Source organism: Salmo salar, chromosome 07 (genome assembly GCF_965601325.2).
Source record: "Salmo salar chromosome 07, fSalSal1, whole genome shotgun sequence".
Taxonomy (NCBI): Eukaryota; Metazoa; Chordata; class Actinopteri; order Salmoniformes; family Salmonidae; genus Salmo; species Salmo salar.
In genome coordinates, this window is record NC_138297.1 from 53,975,243 (window position 1) to 53,996,346 (window position 21,104).

At 41.8% G+C, this 21,104-nt stretch overlaps 2 protein-coding genes across 2 annotated transcripts; both read right to left on the reverse strand.

Annotated features, from left to right (window-relative positions):
* LOC106609536 (globoside alpha-1,3-N-acetylgalactosaminyltransferase 1) lies at positions 1-9,826 on the reverse strand. The gene is made up of 7 exons (XM_014208460.3): positions 9,661-9,826; positions 3,718-3,753; positions 3,341-3,382; positions 3,123-3,200; positions 2,957-2,989; positions 2,659-2,793; positions 1-1,019 (listed from the first exon to the last, which is right to left on the reverse strand). The coding sequence occupies exons 1-7, from the start codon at positions 9,723-9,725 to the stop codon at positions 317-319; spliced, it is 1,092 nt and encodes a 363-aa protein (XP_014063935.1). The 5' UTR covers positions 9,726-9,826; the 3' UTR covers positions 1-316.
* A 2,427-nt stretch (positions 9,827-12,253) lies between these two features.
* On the reverse strand, positions 12,254-17,233 carry LOC106609537 (uncharacterized). The gene is made up of 5 exons (XM_082977768.1): positions 17,013-17,233; positions 16,311-16,918; positions 15,459-15,579; positions 15,103-15,344; positions 12,254-14,384 (listed from the first exon to the last, which is right to left on the reverse strand). Exons 4-5 carry the CDS (start codon positions 15,275-15,277, stop codon positions 14,107-14,109), a joined length of 453 nt encoding a protein of 150 aa, XP_082833894.1. The 5' UTR covers positions 15,278-15,344; positions 15,459-15,579; positions 16,311-16,918; positions 17,013-17,233; the 3' UTR covers positions 12,254-14,106.
* Positions 17,234-21,104: the final 3,871 nt, after the last annotated feature.

A 21,104-nucleotide genomic window follows, 5' to 3' on the forward strand; every position in this document is an offset into this window, starting at 1 on the left:
TTGTGTCATTTTGGAATCACTTTTATTGTAAATAAGAATAGAACATGTTTCTAAACACTTCTACATTAATGGGGATGGCACCATGTTTACGGATGATCCTGAGTGAATCGTGAATAATGATAAGTGAGAAAGTTACAGATGCACAAATATCATACCCCCAAGACATACTAACCTCTCACCATTACAATAACAAGGGAGGTTAATGTCGGAACAACATAAGCTTGTTTACTGATCCAGCCACCTTCAATGTATACAAATAGCAGCATCCTCCTCCCTGGCCTAGATCCTGAATCTTGGTGCGACAATGGCCACAGCATTACTTTCTTTTCTTCACGTTGGGCCGAACCTCTGCATAGTTCTTGTTGACCTGAGAGAAGCGGATTATTTGCACCTCGTTGGTCTTGGCCTTGAAGTCCTGCCACAGGTATTCCGGAGACAGAATCTTAGTGGGCTTGTTGTAAAGGAGATATCTGTTCAGGTGGCTTTCCTCCTGCCATGTCGCCTCGATGGAGTTGGCGGCATCGGCCTCCAGCTGCTCGCGGCAGTACTTTGCCAGCTTGTGCACGTCCCCCACATAGCCAGCGATGGTGGCGCCTCCATAGTAGTAGTCTCCTTCCCCCGCGGGGATGTAGGCCCGCGAGGCAAGACGGCGTTCGTAAGGGTAGTGCTCGTGGGTCTGCTCATAATAACCTGGGTGAATAGTGGCCACCAGCCTGCTCAATGTTTCTGCCCCCCACCGTCCGTGGAACTTCGTGTCCACATCCAAGCAGAAGATGTAGTCCGCCTCCTTGCCTATCTGGTTCTCGATGGTGGTCTGGATCATCTCCATCCTCCTGGAGGAGATCTCCTGCCAGCGGTTGGAGCCAGGGACTGGGATGATGGTTACATTTCTACCGGGAGCGAGGACCACCGCTGGCACGTCTTCCCTCCGGTCAGTGAAGATGTAGTAGTGCACTTTGAAATCCACCATGAAATGCTTCTCGGCAGTCTCTAGGAAGTCACGCAGGAAGCGCACATACCTAAAATACAAGGAGAACCAAGTAGGTTTCAGTTGCCTGTCTCATATGGCAAGAGGATAACTACATTTTGTGTAATTATGACATAATGTGTAATCTAAATCAAGATATTTTCCAACTTTGAGGTAGGCCTGCTGAGACTGAGACTCACTAGTTTGGGAAAAAGGGTGTAGTGGAGACTAAGGCACTCAAAGGTTGGCAGTCAAAAGTGTGGAACTTTCAGCGAGGAACATTTAAGAACAAAATGTGTGGGTTGTACATTTTTTAAACATTTCTTCTCAGGTAACCAGAGCAAGTGCAAGCTAAGTTTGAACCTATTTTTACTGGTCACTCTTGTACATGTCCATGTGACGGTCTAGCAGGGGTCATGCTCTATGTGTAGGCTACTGTGAGTGTGAGTGAGTGACACAGGGAACAGGGAGGAGGGAGGGAGAGACGAGAGATAGCAACCAACCAAGCCGACTGGCGCTATAGTAGATTAATAGCTGCCATAGCTAGGTTATTTATCATCTAATATGATTACATAGTAACTGTTTTGACAGCATCAAGCCGAGATCTACCACTCAAGATGACTTAAAAAATATGGCTGCAGGAAGATACTTTTCAATTTATCAGGGGGTGTTGCAGCACCCTCAGCACCCCTACTGCCCGTGGCTATGCCTAAGCAACATTAACCTAGAAAAACAGTTCTGTAGCAATGTGGTTTGTGCAATAGGCTATAGGCCCAATACATTATCATCACTGCATATTGACTATGCTTGAATTGCCATTCCAATGCTGTTCTTCTCAGACCATTTTAAAATTATATTTCTAAATCATCACACTGGTAATATATATATGATCACACTGGTAATATATATATGATCACACTGGTAATATATATATGATCACACTGGTAATATATCATTTGTTGTATTACTTGTGAGGCACAGCTGAGTGAGCATAATCTTTTGCTTTTGATTTTACTGGATTGATCGTCTGCATCTGATGGGGCCATTCTGAGGGGAGGGAGGGAGGGAGGGAGAGAGCAGCGGTGAGGCTGTCTCTCATCCGACTCATTGTCGCTCCGCTCTACCTCGCTCCGCTGACAAAAAGGGGACATTCTTCCAGCTGATGGCGAAACTCAAGTTGCACTGCATTATTTCTGCCTTATGCACCAATTGATGCTGTTACTCATGGTAGCCTAGTGGTTAAGTAGTTGAAAGGTTGCTTGTTCAAATCCCTGAGCAGACTGGGTGGAAAATATGTAGATGTGCCCTTGAGTTTCTCTCTAGTCACGGCTTTACAGGTTTCAACATTTCACAGTATCAACTTTGCTGTGTGCTTGAGGCTTCTTTATAAAGCCTAAGGCTCGAGGAAACCATAAAGACACGGGGATATGAGGTATCTGATTGGCCAGCGGTAGACCTATATGTGTACTTGATTTTCTCTCTGGGCCTGCCGGATATGCAGAGTTCTACCTTCAGACACATGAAATGGTTCAAAATGGGAACACAACGAGAAAAAAATAGGAATGCAAGGCTTTATCATTGTTTTTCTTACAGAAATGTTTGATGACCGACTACAAATGTTATTCTACATTTAAGGCTCAGTGTTACCAGACATCCTGGTAGGGACGGCTGACGTGTGTGAGACTACTTACTTGCCAACAGCAAAGACGGTTGTGGCAATGCTGAGGTGCATAGGCTTGTAAATGCTGTCAACAATCAAGGGATTAAAGGTGCCTTCCCAGACAATTGGTGCCAACCAAGGGGTAACAGTTAACACATTGGTGCGCCTGAAAAAACAAAAGATATGTTAGAAGCTTGTGAACGCCCAGAGATATTCAATCCATCATAAGCAACTCTTTCATAGTGACTACATTTCCTGTACTTCCAAATGCACCTTCTCCTACTGATACTATGTCTACTACTAACAATAATATATTCATAATAACTTACCCCTTTAACACACTGGGCTGCTTATACAGGAGTCTGAAAAGACCATGCAAAATATTACATAGTAAAATAGAGTACTGCTTTCAAAATGGCTGCAGTTGGTGAGTTTTGCAAAGAGGTGGTATCAGGTGAGATGATTATATTAGAGTAGACCAAAGAAGAGTCTCACCCCTGTGGGGACAGCATGTCCCGGGTCCTACAACTCCAGTTTTCCCGCCTGAAATTGACAGGGTCCTGCTGACACAACCTTCAGAGGGGGTTCAATGTTAATACTGTGTTAATACTGAAGGATAGCATCAGGAGAGGTTGTGGAGGGTTAGGGGTTCACAAAAAAGTATACAAATATAAGTTGTTTGTTTATTATGTCAGTAATACAAATTGTCTTACCCCAAAACTTCTAGAATTCTGACGTCCTTATTTTTCATCTCACTGTTGAAGATAAAAAGGAACATTTTAGGTGACTTAACTAGTATGTCAAATCAAACAGAAAAGAAGTGCAACATGTAATTATTTCCATATTTACAATTGTAATGTAATCAGAAAATGTTATCTCAAATTAGATCTTAATCTGTGGTCCTGAATCTCATTGTCATGAGCCCACTGGGCTTTTTTAGAAGGCTACATTTCAGCAATCACCTATGAAATAGATGATGGCATAGAGTCTTTCTGATAGGATTATATACGGGATTGGATTTCTATCAAGATTGGATTATATCATTGACAAAGTTACAAACAAATGAACACTAAACAAGTTCCGATCTTACCTAAATGATGAGTAACAATATGTTAAAACCAGGACTCTAAATAGGAGATAGAAAGAGGATGGATTAACACCAAGTACATCAGCTATGATATCGACAACGCCCAAAAACATATATGTAAAAAAAAGTGGTATGGAGAGAAGCGTACATTTTGGTTAAATGCAATTATCAGCTCTGTGCAAACACAAGTATTGACACACATACAGAAGAACAATGGTGCGTATTCAGAGTACATACACAAGACTATGATAAAGTTTCTCCAAAGATCAGACATCAAAAGTTGACTTAATAAAACACGGGAAAAGCAACATACACCAAAAGTGTGATTCAAAGAAGTGGCAGAGCCATAGAAGGACGGATATTTGTGAAAAAACGCATTGTTCCTCCCAAAGTTTGTAATTCTATTAAATCAAACTTTGAGTGTTTGAAGTAATGCAGGACTGTATCCCAAAGCCAGTAGAATCTATGCCTTTTACTGTTTCACCAGCAAAAATGTAGACCTACATAGTGCCAGTGGGCTATGTAAATATGGGTGTGACCAAAACTCATGTGTAAGGTAAGATAAGCACCATATATCTATAGAACAACAAACACACTATGGAACAGGTTAAGCACCTTTTTTTGTTATGTTGGAGGGCATTGAATGGCAGGGATAACATAAGATCTTGAACTTTTTTTGTTAAAGTGGCACTCCAGTCTCCTTTTCACCTGATTTGTCACCTGATTTACTTAACAAAACTTATTTTGTTCTATATTGCTTCTATATTGTTCCTCTTGCAAGGGTCGAGGCCGATGACGTAGCTGGAGGAAGTCTTTAAACAACTTTGACGAAAAGGAATGAACTGGAGGGTAATACCACCCATATTTCAACAAACAGTGCCTTCAGAAAGTATTAATACCCCTTGACTTACTCCACATTTTGTGTTACAGCCTGAATTCAAATTGTTTTAAATAAATAAAATCACACATCTACACACAATACACCTTAATGACAAAGTGAAAATATGTTTTTTGACATTTTTGTACATTTATTGAAAATTAAATACATAAATATCAATTTACACAAGTATTCACACCCCTGAGTCAAAACTTTGTAGAAGCACCTTTGACAACGATTATAGCTGTGAGTCTTTCTGGGTAAGTCTCTAAGATCATTTTTTTTCAAAATTCTTCAAGCTCTGTCAAGCTCGTTTCTGATCATTGCTAGACAACCATTTTCAGATCTTGCCATAGATTTTCAAGTAGATTTAAGTCAAAACTGTAACTCAGCCACTTAGGAAAATTAATGTTTCTTGGTAAGTGTCACGACTGTTCGAATGATCGGACCAAAATGCAGCGTCGGTTTCGTTCCACATATTTATTGGACAGTGAAACTTAATGCAATACAAAAAATAAACTGAAGGAACAAAACAACAAACCGTGACGCAGGAGGCAAAAACACCCTCACAAAATATAATCACCCACAAAACACAAGTGGGACAGACATCAACTTAAATATGGCCTCCAATTAGAGACAACGACAACCGGCTACCTCTAATTGGAGGTCATGCCAAACAAAACCCAACCTAGAAATACAAAACTAGAAACTAAACATAGAAATACAAAAACGGACAAACACCCCCCGTCACGCCCTGACCTACTCTACCATAGAAAATAATAACTTACTATGGTCAGGACGTGACAGTACCCCCCCCAAAGGTGCGGACTCGACCGCACCTACAAAACCAACAACAAAACCCCCCTAAACAACAACCCCCCCCCCGAAAAAAAACACAACTCAAAGGGAGGGTAGGGTGGGTGACTAATGTCTATGGCGGCGGCTCTGGTTGCGGGCGTAGTACCCCCACCGCCTGCTGATCCCCCCGCTTCTGTATGTCCGGAGGAACCAGACCATGGATCATCGCCGGATGCTTCGGACTGCCAACCGCCACTGAAGACTCTGGGCTAAAGGCCGCCGCTGAAGACTCTGGGCTGCAGACTGCCATTGAAGACTCTGGACTGCAGACCACCGTTGAAGGCTCTGGGCTGCAGACCGCTGCTGAAGGCTCTGGGCTGCAGACCGCCGCTGAAGGCTCTGGGCTGCAGACCACCACTGAAGGCTCTGGGTTGCAGACCGCAGCTGAAGGCTCTGGGTTGCAGACCGCCGCCGGAGGCTCCGGACTGGGGAGCGTCGCTGGAGGCTCCGGGCTGAGGAGCGTCGCTGGAGGCTCCGGGCTGAGGAGCGTCGCTGGAGGCTCCGGGCTGAGGTGCGTCGCTGGAGGCTCCGGGCTGAGGTGCGTCGCTGGAGGCTCCGGGCTGAGAAGTGTCGCTGGAGGCTCCAGGCTGAGGAGCGTCACTGGTGGCCTGATGCGTGGGACTGGCATAGGAGGCGCCAGACTAGTAACACGCACCTCAGGGCTAGTGCGGGGAGCAGGAACAGGACACCCCGGACTGGGCAGGCGTACTGGAGGCCTGATGCGTGGAGCTGGCATAGGAGGCGCCAGACTAGTAACACGCACCTCAGGGCGAGTGCGAGGAGGAGGCACAGGACGTACTGGGCTCCGGAGGCGCACCGGAGGTCTGGAGCTTAGAGCTGGCACACCCCGTCCTGGCTGGATGGTGATTTGAGCCAAACAAGGGCGGAGCGCCGGCAGAGGACGAACTGGGCTGTGCTGGTGAAAGGGGGGTACCGTGCATAGAGCAGGCGCAGGATAACCTGGACCGAAGAGACGCACTGGAGACCAGATACGCTGAACCGGCGCACTTCTACCTGGCTGACGGCCAACTCTAGCACGGCAACGGTGAGGAGCTTGCACCGAGCGCACCGGGCTGTGAGTGCGCACTGGCGACACAGTGCGCATCACCGCATAACACGGTGCTTGTTCGGTCACTTGCTCCCCACGGTAAGCACGGGGAGTTGGCTCAGGTCTTAAAATCGCCTTAGCCAATCTGCCCGTGTGCCCCCCCTCTCAAAAAATGTTTTGGTGCTGCCTCTCGTCCTTGCCTCTTGGTGGATATAGCGCCTCATAGTATCGCCACTCCGCTCTTGCTGCCTCGATCTCCTCCTTCGGACGGCGATACTCCCCAGCCTGCCTCCAGGGTCCTTTCCCATCTAATATCTCCTCCCAAGTCCATTTTTCCCGCTGCTCCATTCCACGCTGCTTGGTCCTTTGTTGGTGGGTGATTCTGTCACAGGCGTCGAAATGAGTAGACCAAGGTGCAGCGTGGAATATGTTCATCCTGATGTTTAATGAAAGAATGAACACTTACAAATAAACAAAAATGACAGCAGACAGTTCCGTCAGGTACACACAAACTAAACGGAAAAGAACTACCCACCCTAGAAATACAAAACTAGAAACTAAACATAGAAATACAAAAACGGACAAACACCCCCCTGTCACGCCCTGACCTACTCTACCATAGAAAATAAGAACTTACTATGGTCAGGACGTGACAGTAAGCAACTTCAGTGTTGTTTTGGCCTTGTGTTTTAGGCTATTGTCCTGCTGAAAGGTATATTCATCTCCCAGTGTCTGGTGGAAAGCAGACTGAAACAGGTTTTCCTCTAGGATTTTGACTGTGCTTAGCTCCATTCTGTTTCTTTATCCTGAAAAACTCCTCAGTCCTTAACGATTACAAGCATACACATAACATGATGCAGCCACCAGTATGCTTGAAAATAAGGAGAGGGGTACTGAGTAATGTGTTATATTGGACTTGCCCCAAATATAACACTTTGTATTTTTGCAGTATTACTTTAGTGCCTTGGTGCAAACAGTATGCACGTTTTGGAATATTTGTATTCTGTACAGGCTTCCTTCTTTTGACTCTGTCCATTAGATTAGTTTTGTGGTGTAATTACAATGTTGTTTTCTCTTATCATAGTAATTCAACTCTGTTTTGAAGTCACCATTGTCCTCATGGTGAAATCCCTGAGCGGTTTCCTTCCTCTCCGGCAACTGAGTGGGATGCCTGTATCTTTGCAGTGACTGGGTGTATTGATACACCATCCAAAGTGTAATTAAAAACTTCACCATGCTCAAAGGGCTATTCACTGTCTGTTTTTTATTTCATTTTACCAATAGGTGCCCTTCTTTGCGAGGCATTGGAAAACCTCCCTGGTCTTTGTGGTTGAATCTGTTGTTGAAATTCACTGCTCGACCGAGGGACATTACAGATAACTTTATACGTAGGGTAAAGAGAGGAGGTAGTCCGGCTTTTGTGGCGCGATGGGTAACGATGCTTCGTGGGTGTTGATTCGTGCAGAGGGTCCCTGGTTCAAGCCCATGTTGGGGCGAGGAGAGGGACGGAAGCTATACTGTTACACCGGCACCATAATTATTCCCAGCGGGTTGTATGAGGCAACTTACTATGGAGGGTTTTATGCACATCCAAACTTTTAACAGGAGCTGGAAAAGTATCCAATATAAAGAGAAAGGGGGAATGTCCACTCACCGTGATACTGCTCCTAAATGTAATATTTTCTAAACATCATGGAACCATTTTACAGATCAGATTTTCACTTCTCCAGAAATAGCAGACATGTGCTTTCTCAGCAGAAACCCATGGATAGTGAATATTTATAATACGTATTTTAATTTGTTTTATTAAAATCAAACAACGATATTTCTAAAAAGGATCGGGTTAGAGGCATGATATCATAATTCGCATCTCTCCTTCAATGAGCATACGGCAATGTGTGCACACCGCTGGCAGCTGGCACACGTTGGCTTCAACGTGGATATATTCCTTTATGGCATTTACATTTCGAAAATGCACTGCATGTTCGACCCAAACGTTATAATAAAATGTGCCTACCATCGCCGTTGATATGGCCAGTCTATAGAAATAACTTGACGTCCCTAAACTGACACCTTATATTCAATGCGAATTGCACATAGACCTAATGAGTCCAAAATCTTCACAGAAGCCAAATGGACAAAACTAATTAAAAAACGTGAATGTCTGTTGACTGCTCGTGATATTTTAATAAACCATTGGTTCAAGGCTACTCACTAAGCTACTTTTCCCCTCCGCTTGCAAAATCGATTCCATAACCAATTACGTTACTCTAAAACCATCTTTATGGTGAGTTTTAAATATCACCAATAGCGCTGCTTGAAATTGGCACGTTGGCGCACCTTGTTAAGCCAACATCTCAAATATTTACACGCTTCCCAATGAGCAAAACAGTTGATCTAAAACTGGTAAATTACCAACCCTGGCGCCAGCGAAGGAAAATAGCAGAGCGCTAGTTTAAACGAAATTGCCAAAGAGCATGCATTTGACACAAGCGCCGCCTTAATCAACTCAGTCTCACAATCAATTCGTGCATATATGCACATAATTCATTACAGCAAATTTCGGGCGTTTTGGTGTGGCTTAATTCGTGAGAAAAGACACGAATTTTATGTGCTTCTTAATTCGTGCGAAAAGACACAAATTTAACCAGTAGGCGTCTATATTGTTTTTGCTACATGGTTACATTTTAGCCTACTGGTTAAATTTGTGTCTTTTCGCACGAATTAAGAAGCACATAAAATTCGTGTATTTTCTCACGAATTAAGCCACACAAAAACGCACGAAATTTGCTGTAATGAATTATGTGCATATATGCACGAATTGATTGTGAGACTGCGTTGCTTTATCATACTGTGTACTTGAGCTTGTGTCCTCAAAAGTGACTACACCTCAGCAAATTATAAAAACATTTTAACTAGAAAGATGAGATTGAAATCTTTCTGGCAGTGTAAGCATTACGAGGTACTCGCAAAATTCATAGATTGACATAATGAATGATAATATCATCATCGTGGAAACCATCAGTATGACAACACTCATACATTGTGTTCTGATGTATTCAGAATGAGAACACTTGTATTCTGATGTTATTCTATGATGAAGTTTCTCGAAAGATCAGATATCACTAATTTAACTTAATAAAACACGGAAAACGCAACATACCCCAAAAGTAGGATTCCAAGAAGTGGCAGAGTGATGGAAGGACGGATATTTGTGAAAAAACGCATTGTGCCTCCCAAAGTTTGCAATTCTATTAAATCAAACTTTGAGTGTTTGAAGTAATGCAGGACTGTATCCCAAAGCCAGTAGAATCTATGCCTTTTACTGTTTCACCTTTTTTTGTTAAAGTGGCACTCCAGTCTCCTTTTCACCTGATTTGTCACCTGATTTACTTAACAAAACTTATTTTGTTCTATATTGCTTCTATATTGTTCCTCTTGCAAGGGTCGAGGCCGATGACGTAGCTGGAGGAAGTCTTTAAACAACTTTGACGAAAAGGAATGAACTGGAGGGTAATACCACCCATATTTCAACAAACAGTGCCTTCAGAAAGTATTAATACCCCTTGACTTACTCCACATTTTGTGTTACAGCCTGAATTCAAATTGTTTTAAATGAATAAAAAATCTCACCGATCTACACACAATACACCATAATGACAAAGTGAAAATATGTTTTTAGACATTTTTGCAAATGTATTGAAAATTAAATACAGAAATATCACATTAACATAAGTATTCACACCCCGAGTCAATACTTTGTAGAATCACCTGTAGTGTAGATTTGGCCTTGTGTTTTAGGCTATTGTCCTTTGAAAGGTGAATTCATCTCCCAGTGTGTGGTGGAAAGCAGACTGTACCAGGTTTTCCCCAAGGATTTTGACTGTGCTTCGCTACATTCTGTTTATTTTTTATCCTGAAAAACTTCCCAGTCCTTAACGATTACAAGCATACACATAACATGATATAGCCACCAGTATGCTTGAAAATAAGGAGATTGGTACTGAGTAATGTGTTGTATTGGACTTGTCCCAAACATAACACTTTGTATTTTTGCAGTATTACTTTAGTGCCTTGTTGCAAACAGGATGCATGTTTTGGAATATTTGTATTCTGTATTCCTTCTTTTGACTCTGTCCATTAGATGAGTTTTGTGGAGTAACTGCAATGTTGTTTTCTCTTATCATAATAATTAAACTCTGTTTTGAAGTCACCATTGGACTCGTTGGGCGAAATCCTTAGAAGGTTTTCTTCCTCACTGGCAACTGAGTGGGACGCCTGTATCTTTTTAGTGATTGATACACCATCCAAAGTGTAATTAATAACTTTACCATGCTCAAAGAGCTATTCACTGTCTACATTTTATTACATTTTTAACCATCTAATAATAGGTGCCCTTCTTTATGAGGCACCGGTAAACCTCGCTGGTCTTTGTGGTTGAATCTGTTGTTGAAATTCACTGCTTGACAGAGTGACCTTACAGATAATTTTATGTGTGGGGTATAGAAATGAGGTAATCTTTTAAAAATAACGTTACATAATTTTATTGCACACAGAGTGAGTCCTTGCAACTTGTGACTTGTTAAGCAAAGTTTTACTCCTGAACTTATTTAGGCTTGCCATAAAAAAGGGGTTGATACTTATTGACTCAAGACATTTCAGCTTTTCATTAAGTATTCTGAACAAAAATATAAATGCAACATGCAACAATTTCAAAGATTTTGCTGAGTTAAGGAAATCAGTCAATTGAAATGAATAAATTAGGCCCTAATCTAGGGTTTTCATATGACTGGGAATACAGATATGCATCTGTTAGTCACAGATACCTTTAAAAAAAGTAGGGGCGTAGATCAGAAAAACAGTCAGTATCTGGTGTGACCACCATTTGCCTCATGCACTGCGACACATCTCCTTCGCATAAAGTTGTGCAAGTAGTTGATTGTGACCTGTGGAATGTTGTCCCACTCCTCTTCAATGGCTGTGCGATGTTTCTGGATATTGGAACACGGTATTGTATACATCAATCCAGAGTATTCCAAACATGCTCAATGGATGACATATCTGGTGAGCTTGCAAGCCATGGAAAAACAGGGACATTTGTGTACAAATCCTTGTGTTGTGTGACAAAACATTTTAGAGTGGCCATTTTATGTCCCCAGGACAAGGTGCACCTGTATAATGATCACGCTGTTTAATCAGCTTTTTGATATACCACACCTATCACTTGATTTAGTGTATCATGCAGCCCTCAGGTTCATTACAAATCAAAAACGTCTAACACATCATTGTGATCTCTACAGCGCTGTTGGCTGGCCGTCATTGTCCCTGCGTAGGTTTAAACACTGGTATACACTGATTTATAAGGCCATATTGGGTAAAATGCCATTTTATCTGTTCTTTTTTAGTCAGGTCGGTAAATAAATATCAATTACGGTCCCATTCTCATTTGCTTCTAACAGTACCAAAAATTAGAACAGGTCACGGTAGAAATAGTTTTAGTTACTTAGCACAGTGGTCCTGGAATTCTCTCCTGAACATTTTAAAATTTGATGATCTAGTTTCGTTGGTGGAGTTTAAACACTTGATCAATGTATATATCATAGAAGAGTGTAATTGTCTTTAGGCCAGCTGTTTTTAGTCAAGACTTGTGTCTTTAATGTAAAATGTTTTTGTTGTATTGTACAGTGAGGGAAAAAAGTATTTGATCCCCTGCTGATTTTGTACGTTTGCCCACTGACAAAGAAATGATCAGTCTATAATTTTAATGGTAGGTTTATTTGAACAGTGAGAGACAGAATAACAACCAAAAAATCAAGAAAAACACGTAAAAAATGTTATAAATTGATTTGCATTTGAAATATCACTCAGTCTGACAAAGATCCAATGAGTTTATTTTGTATGAGTTTTCAAACGAAGTCTCATGTTGCTCATCCGATAAATCCTTTCCCACACTTAAAGTTTTTATTAAGTGTATGATGGATAATAAATGTAGCATCATGTACATAATAATATACATATATCATACACATTCATTTACTAATTATTGAGTCACCACAGACAATTACTGAGTGATTTTTTATTACAATCAGACCTGGGTTCAAATATATATTTCAATATCTGTTATTTAAAATACATTTTTCGGTGTATTTGAGTATTTTCAAAAACAAAACAAGTACTTCTATTTGAGTATTTGAATGGCTATTTGTAAAAAAACAAATAGTAAGAGTATTTTCAAACACTTATTTTAAATACTATTTTCAATACCTGGGTTAAATGCATGGGAGTGTATTTGAGTCAGTGTATTTTAGTATTTTCAAATATTCAACTACTTGTCTTCTGAAATAAAATATATCTGAATACTTACTTGGACAATGTAGGTGAAAGTTGAGATATTTTAAATAGTATTTGAACCCAGGTCTAACTACAATGGAAAACAAAGTGTACCCAATTGCACTTCAGCCCAGCATGAACCAGAAGGGAATCAGGTGCCTGACTTAGGGACTGAAAATAAAAATAAACATTCCTCAGACAAGGACACTTGAACAGGTGACTATGCAGGAGAAAAGGGAGGACTCTGTTCCAACATACATCAAGAGCTTGCCCCAAAACACATGAACGATTATTAAAGGACAACTTGATAGTTGCGGTCAAAATGTTTTTTTTTCTTCATTACTTCAGGTACAGAACAGCCTACACAACATGCTTATATCATGTTAATCCTACTGTGCTCACAGAGTACAGTACAGTTGGCAGTGCACTAAGTAAAACCTCAGCGTCGTTGTGAAGTCTGTGCCCAAAGTTCCTTAACAACCGATCACCTTACCAAGGGGAAAATAACAGAATGGCTACTTAGTCAATAAATGGTGAAAACTTTCTCACGGCGATGAACACTACCTATAATACAATTTCATTTTTTTCTTACTTTTGGCTTTGAGCTCAAGGTGAAACATTATACTAGCATAAAAATTCCATTAGTCTGACAAATATCCAATGACATTATTTTTTTATGAGTTTTCAAATGTATTCTCATGTTGCTCAACTGACTAAATCCTTTCCCACACATGTGGCAGTAATGGGGCTTCTCCTCGGTATGAATAAACATGTGTCTTTTAAGGCCACCAGTTTCTGCAAAGCCCTTTGAACACAGGGAGCAGGTGAACGGGCGCTCGTTTGAGTGCCATCGCTTATGCGACGTGAGAGCGCATGACGTGCTGAAAGCCTTTCCACACGGTTTACAGCGGTAAGGTCGTTCCCCTGTGTGAAAACGCATGTGCACTAAGAGTTCCCTGGAAACAAAGAAAGCCTTCCCGCATACGCTACACAGGTATGGTCTCTCTCCTCTGTGTATCCGGAGATGTCTAACTAATGTGTGCTTTTGATTGAACTTCTTCCCACAGACTGAGCAGGAGTAAGGCCGCTCTCCGGTGTGGGTGCGTATGTGTATTTTGAGGACTGCTGCACTAGTGTAACTCTTGCCACAGTGTTGGCAAATAGGCCTGTGCATCGGTTCTACATCGTGACTTTTCTTGTGCAGTTGTAGATATCTCTCCGATTTGAATCTCTTCTTACACTGGTTGCAACGGAACGGCTGCACACTGGTGTGAACACTTCAGTGTCGTTTCAGGTCAGTTGTGCATCTGAAACCCTTCCCACACTGTTTGCAGGTGTTCTTATTGATTCTCTTGGCTGAGGAGCTCTTGGCTGAGGAGCTCCTGGCAGTTTCACTGGATGGCAGTAAGTTCTCAGCTCCTCCAGAGTCCAGGCTCCTGCTGTCCTCCTCTGTTAGATGTTCCTTCCTGATGTGCTGCTGAAGGTCCACCATTTCCCTGTGGGAGAATGGGTACTGGGGGCAGGAGAAGACCTGGGAGGGCATGTCACTAGCCAGTTCTGTAGGCAGAAAGTAGACATACAATAATTCAGATGCTTTTACATATCCTTCTACGACCCAGATCCTGGAGTGCTTGGTACCATGATCCGCGTTACAAAACATATGCGAAGGGCAAACAAAGCCTGACCCAAATGAATCCTGGACCTGCCCGAGTGGCGGGCCCAAGACCTTGGACCAGAATAGCATGTATTGTGATGCAGCAAATGCGAATCACTTGGACATTTCTGCCAGTTGTAAATGAGCTAGCATGCTGACGTCATGCTGAATGTGCCTGATTTAGGGACAGCTATATTGTTGATTCAACCAGACGTTAGCTTATTATTTAGCAAGTTTCAGCATCTTACAGTTAACGTCGCTCGCCAACCAACATCCCATTGAAATGAATGGTTCCGCTAGCGGTGGCAGCCATTGTTGGAAACAGCCTTCTGTGCGGTGCTCTCAAAAGCACAAAAATGTCCTTCTCCAAAACAATATACACAGCCACTCTATATTTGAAGGTTTTATAAGTAGGAACTGATATCACTCTCTGTAATTCATTATCATAAGTGTAAAATCTGACAGTGGTGTGAAGCAATTCCTGATTTTTCACCTGAAGGTCAAGGAGCGTTAAAACCGCAAATAATATCTTTAGGTAATGTAACAAGTCAGGCTTTTACAAATCACTTAAAAATACATGGTGGAAATGGACTATCATTACGAATCTCTGAATTTCCTTACCATCCGAGTCCTCTGGTTCACTCAGAGGGGAAGTCCAGTTTGCATCATCCTTATCCTTCAATCCTCTCTCAGTGTCTTCATTTCTTTCACTTCCATCATCCTCTAAGTTCTTTTCAAAATGCAACTCTCCTCCTTCCTCACTGTTGATCTTCCACCCCTCTGTGCTCCCTTTCATGCATTCATGTCCATCGACATTGACAATGTGGACAAGATGTTGTCTGCGACCTGGTTGGAAAATTCATCTGGAGGAAGGGAGAGAATTTTCATCTCAGGAAAGGAAACGGAAAAATGCAACTCAACTTATTTACAGAAGAGCACATGGCTAACATGATTGATATCCTCTTATTAAGACGCACTTTTGCGCAAGTGACCCAGATGTCTATGATGCTGCAGCAGTGTCTTCAGGTGCTCGGGGTCAGAGACAGAATGCCAGAACTCCTCCAGGTCAGCGGGGGCAAGGCTGAGACAAGATGCTGTCTGAGAGGATAAAAGGAACATTAAAAAGGTTTCCACAGCTCTCTCTCACAGAACATTCATCATACTAGGTGGGTGTTTTTAATTTTTAATTCTTGCTATGCATAAGCCGTAAAACAAAGGCTTTTACATGTTTCCACTACATGAGTGACTTGATTACTTCTAGAAGTTTGTTTTCACAAAGGCTCTTACAGCATTGTTTACTATCCAGCATCAACTTATTTCTGTTCTATAATATTTCACCCCATGATCAAAGAGCACCTCATGGATTGTATATGCTCTTATCCAGAGTGACATACAGTTAGTGGGGTGTAGTTGGGATGCCAGGACAGAGAAGAGCTTTGACTGGGCTGAGTGGGAGCTGCCCTCCCGTAGGGGTGCGAGGGGCCAAGAGACCAGAGGTGGCAGAACAGAGTGCTCGGGTTGGGGTGTAGGGTTTGAGCATAGCCTGAAGGTAAGGAGGTGCAGTTCCCTTTGCTGCTTCGTAGGCAAGCACCATGGTCTTCAATCAAAGAAGCACTCCTCTCCTGTGTCTCTACATTAATCATATAGGATTCAACTTTAGTTGACAAAAAAGGACAGTCATGAACAAGAAACTCTGTTCCCAAAGACTGGATCTTATACAGTGCCATTACTGAAACAGTGACACCCCTAAGCGTGTGACACTGAAGAAATAACATGACAAGTCTGACCATCTCTAAAGATTTCATGCTATTAAGATATTGAGCCTGTACCTCTGTGAGGTCTGGTACAGGCAGCAGCTCCTCCAGTCGGGAGAGAAACTCCCACACCAGTATCTGCAGTGCTGTGTCATACAGAGGGCTGTAACGTATTGGTTACACCACCTGAGAGAGAAAAATAAAAACATGTGTAGTTGAAACCAACACCTTGCTGGATTTTTCATTTTGTACAGCCTTTCATCAGTTACAGTAAAACAAGCAACATTTCACTACTGAGTTTTACATTGCTGGAACATGCTGTCCTATTGACTCTGAAAGCAACAACTATGATTCATTAAGATATTTCCCACCTGGAAGAAGTGCTTCTTCTCAGAAGGGTCTTCGAGCAGGGTTTTGACCAGCTCCACAAAGTTAGACTCTGAAGCCTCCAACTCATTTCTACTCTGTGACTGGGCATGTAAAATGAATGATACAATCAGCTTTTTAAAAAAAAAGACAATATAAGCTCCCTCTATTCAATAGCATCCAGACTACTTTAGACACTGAAAGTTACATACATCCTCATGCACAGCATGTACTGAAGACGTTTTGATTCTGTCCAAAGGAAGTTGGATGGTCTGGGGGTCCGGTGGGTTTTCATTACGAAACAACTCTAAAACCATCTGAAAGTAGATTTTATGAGAATAATAGTCATTGGACTAAGATCCTTTCTGAACACCCATGCCTCCACTCCTTCTCCAGCCTTCCACCTCTCACCCTTGCTCTCAGTCCCAGGATGAGTTGGGTCCTCTGCCTGGAGCTCAGCAGCTCTGGAACCATCTCTGTCACAAAAGTAACAAACTCCTCCAGCTTCCCATACTGCATCACATTACGCTCTTGAGCCACTTGCCACATGAAAGCTGACATCAGGCGTAGAGGTGGAACCAGGAGACGGAAAGATGATAAAGGGAACAGTGGACCTACAGTAAAATAAAAAAGGAGCCAGTATGGAAACATAAGGATTGTGTCTGTAGCCAACTACACAATACCAGTAACCAACTACACAATACCTGTAGCCAACTACAAACCACTAATATTGCCTTACCTGCCTGGTCTGAAAACAAGGGAGTCTGATCCAGGTTGTCATTAGGACTCTCAACTCTGTCTGCTGAAATCTATGGAAATCAACAAAACAAGAGGCAGTAATTGCACATCTTTAAAAGATTACCAGTAAGGCTAGCCTGTTGCAAACAATAAAACAGTACTTTCTCATTTTATGACTAAATTAATCATTGTCACTGTCATATGTTCTGAATAAAGCAGATTGCCATAAACAGTTGACTCAGTGTTTTAATTTTTCAAAAAGAAAATGTTACATTAATCTCCGCAATCTCATACTGATGCATGTGCGTACTCTGCTGGTTGATATTGCACTCATTTGAACTGCGAACCCAGTGCCAAAAATAGTGGTTTCTTCAGTCGAACTATTAGATAATTTTCTTTGATAATACCGATAATTACTGGTCTATAAGTCTATGGTATTACACACATAACTAGTCATGATAGCAGTAGCTAGCTGGCTGGCTGTGAATAACACAGGTCTGGCAACTAGGTAACTTACTGTAACCACACATTTTCACTATCTTCGCTAGCTAGCTACCTCGGGAAAGTTTGGGTTGGTTTGCCGATGTTTTATAAAAATGGTGAGCCAACTCAGGCTTCCAGGCCTCGGTATACCCTCTGGCATATCCTTAGACCTTTTCAGTGCTCTCACATGACGGTCCCACGCAAGTCTCCATTTCTTCCTGCAAGTATCTTGATCGGAGTTTAAATATGTAGCAATTTCGCGCCAACTGTTTCGAGAGCCTCTTTGTCGAAATGTAAACGCATGGAGGTATCATACAAGTGTGTATGCCCTTTGAAAGCTTTTACGAGACGTAAAAGTGAGTTCTCAACTCCTCCAGAGTCCAGGCTCCTGCTGTCCTCCTCTATTAGATGTTCCTTCCTGATGTGCTGCTAAAGGTTCACCTCTCTTCTGTGGGAGAATGGGCACTGGGGGCAGGAGAAGACCTGGGAGGGCATGTCACTATCCGGTTCTGCAGGTAAAAAGCACATGGAAGTACACTGAACAAAAATATAAACGCAATATGTAAAGTGTTGGTACCATCTTTCATGAGCTGAAATAAAAGATCCCAGACATTTTCCGTACACACAAAACGTTTATTTCTCTCAAATGTTGTGCACAAATTTGTTTACATCCCTGTTAGTGAGCAATTATCCTTTGCCAAGATAATCCATCCACCTGACAGGGGTGGCATATCATGAAGCTGATTAAATAGTATGATCAATACACAGGTGCACCTTGTGCTGGGGACTATAAAAGGCCACTCCAAAATGTGCAGTTTTGTCACACAACACAATGCCTCAAATGTCTCAAGTTGAGGGAGCGTGCAATTCGCATGCTGACTGCAGGAATGTCCACCAGAGCTGTGGCCAGAGAATTTAATGTTCATTTCGCTACCATTAGCCGCCTCCAATGTCATTTTAGAGAATTTGGTAGTACGTCCAACCGGCCTCACAACCGCAGACCACATGTATGGCATTGTGTGGGCAAGTGGTTTGCTGATGTCAACGTTGTGAACAGAGGTCTCACGGTGGCGGTGGGGTTATGGTATTGGCAGGTACAGTGGGGGGGGAAAGTATTTGATCCCCTGCTGATTTTGTACGTTTGCCCACTGACAAAGAAAGGATCAGTCTATAATTTTAATGGTAGGTTTATTTGAACAGTGAGAGACAGAATAACAACAAAAAAATCCTGAAAAACGCATGTTAAAAATGTTATAAATTGATGTTATAAACCTGGTGGCCAACTACAAGAAATGTCTGACCTCTGTGATTGCCAACACGGGTTTTGCCACCAAGTACTAAGTCATGTTTTGCAGAGGGGTCAAATACTTATTTCCCTCATTAAAATGCAAATCATTTTATAACATTTTTGACATGCGTTTTTCTGGATTTTTTTGTTGTTATTCTGTCTCTCACTGTTCAAATAAACCTACTATTAAAATGATAGACTGATAATTTCTTTGTAAGTGGGCAAACGTACAAAATCAGCAGGGGATCAAATACTTTTTCCCCCACTGTATATGCTATGGACAATGAACACAATTGCATTTTATCAATGGCAATTTTAATATCTGTGACCAACAGATGCATATCTGTATTTGCAGTCATGTGAAATCCATAGATAAGGGCCTAATGAATTTCCTGAGGCCAATTGTGAGGCCCATTTATTTTAAGGTATCTGTGACAAACAGATCCATATCTGTATTCCTAGTCATGTGAAATCCATAGATTAGGACTCAATGAATTTATTTCAGTTGACTGATTTCCTGTAACTTAGTACAATCAATGAAATTATTGCATGTTGCCTTTATATTTTAGTTCAGTATATAAATCAGTGCTGCTATTTTAAGCTTTTTTTTCCAGATTGTTGTCGATATGTATATAGTAGTTGACAAGGCAATGACCTCCAAAAAAAGGTAATCCTTGTAAAAAAAATCTCATTACAATTTAATAAAAAACAGTGGGTTAACTGCCTTGTTCAGGGGCAGAATGACAGATTTATACATTGTCATCTCAGGGATTTGATCTAGCAACCTTTCAGTTACTGGCCCAATGCTCTAACCACTAGGCTACCTGCCGCCCCAAAAGAAAGAGTGGTCAAATTTTAAATGAAGTTGTGGTCGAGTAGAGTTAATACAAGCTCTATGAAAAGCCCTGTTAAGTAAATAATGCATGCAATACGTTCCTAAATGTTTTAAGTCAAACACAGATCTTATCTCGAGTGATATTGTCGCAAGAGAAGTTGGATTGCAGTGTGTGAGATATTTTAAGAAATATTTACACGTTTACTTCACAGGCCTCTCCGTCGTGTTTGTGCTAAAATTGTAAGACAGACAACTTCTTTCAATGTAAAAACAAATAATAATAAAATCATTAAGATTGTGTTACATTTTTGTAAAATTATCCCATTAATGAATTTGGAGTCTCTATGAAGACATTCCAAAGGCAAAATCAGTTTGACAGACATCCCTCCTCTAACCACTACCTTGATAACTCCTAGAAGAACAAACCCTAATTCACACATTGAACCATTCACCAATGTATTCAGAATGCTTTAGTACATTTCCTGCAATCAAAATCCCAAAGTTATCACTATTGTTTTCAAAAGTCATATGTGCTGTTTAGCTTTCTTTTTGTTAATTTGTATGTTTACTTTTCCTTGAAGACACACTCCAAGTAGGATTGTGCCAAGCACACAATATGAATGCGTAAATGTGATTTTAAGATCTGTGATGTTCTAAACCCCCTGACACAAGGTGAGCGAACATAAGGCCCTTCTCCTGTTTGAACTCGTTAGTGGGGGCAGGAGAACACCAGGAAGTGCATGTTGATTTCACAGCGAGGTAAAATGAATACAGCTACTGTCACAGGCGGGATCTGAACCCGGGTCTCCCACAGGAGAAACCAACACCTTGACAGTGAGACCAAGAGGATACTCTCTGTAAGGCCGAGGGTGAGGCAGGGCTACCTCATCATGAGACCATGAGCCCGACGAATGTCTGCTACATGTACAGTATGTACAGTATAGTCCTTCACCTGAACAAGCAATATAAGATATACTGAATATTGGTCATCCATGTTGGATTGTGGCATTCTCTCCCGTAGACAGAAGGCCATAACAGTGTTTTCCTTATTTTTTTAAGTCAGGGCCCCCTTAGTGGTCAGGGGCCCTATGCGTAGTGCGTGGTCTGCATATAGGGCAAGCCGGCCCTGGACCACGGTCAACTGTTACAGTATATTGTC

What these genes read in the sequence shown, in the direction of transcription:
- LOC106609537 (XM_082977768.1), bottom strand. Translation starts at nt 15,277, where the DNA reads ATGAAAGGGAGCACAGAGGGGTGGAAGATCAACAGTGAGGAAGGAGGA. An exon ending in TGAACCAGAGGACTCGGATG is followed by an intron (nt 14,385 to 15,102) that starts GTAAGGAAATTC and finishes TTCTGCCTACAG; the next exon opens with AACTGGCTAGTGACATGCCC.
- LOC106609536 (XM_014208460.3), bottom strand. Translation starts at nt 9,725, where the DNA reads ATGCGTTTTTTCACAAATATCCGTCCTTCCATCACTCTGCCACTTCTT. An exon ending in CTTGGAATCCTACTTTTGGG is followed by an intron (nt 3,754 to 9,660) that starts GTATGTTGCGTT and finishes TCTCCTATTTAG; the next exon opens with AGTCCTGGTTTTAACATATT. An exon ending in AGAATTCTAGAAGTTTTGGG is followed by an intron (nt 3,201 to 3,340) that starts GTAAGACAATTT and finishes CCCCCTCTGAAG; the next exon opens with GTTGTGTCAGCAGGACCCTG.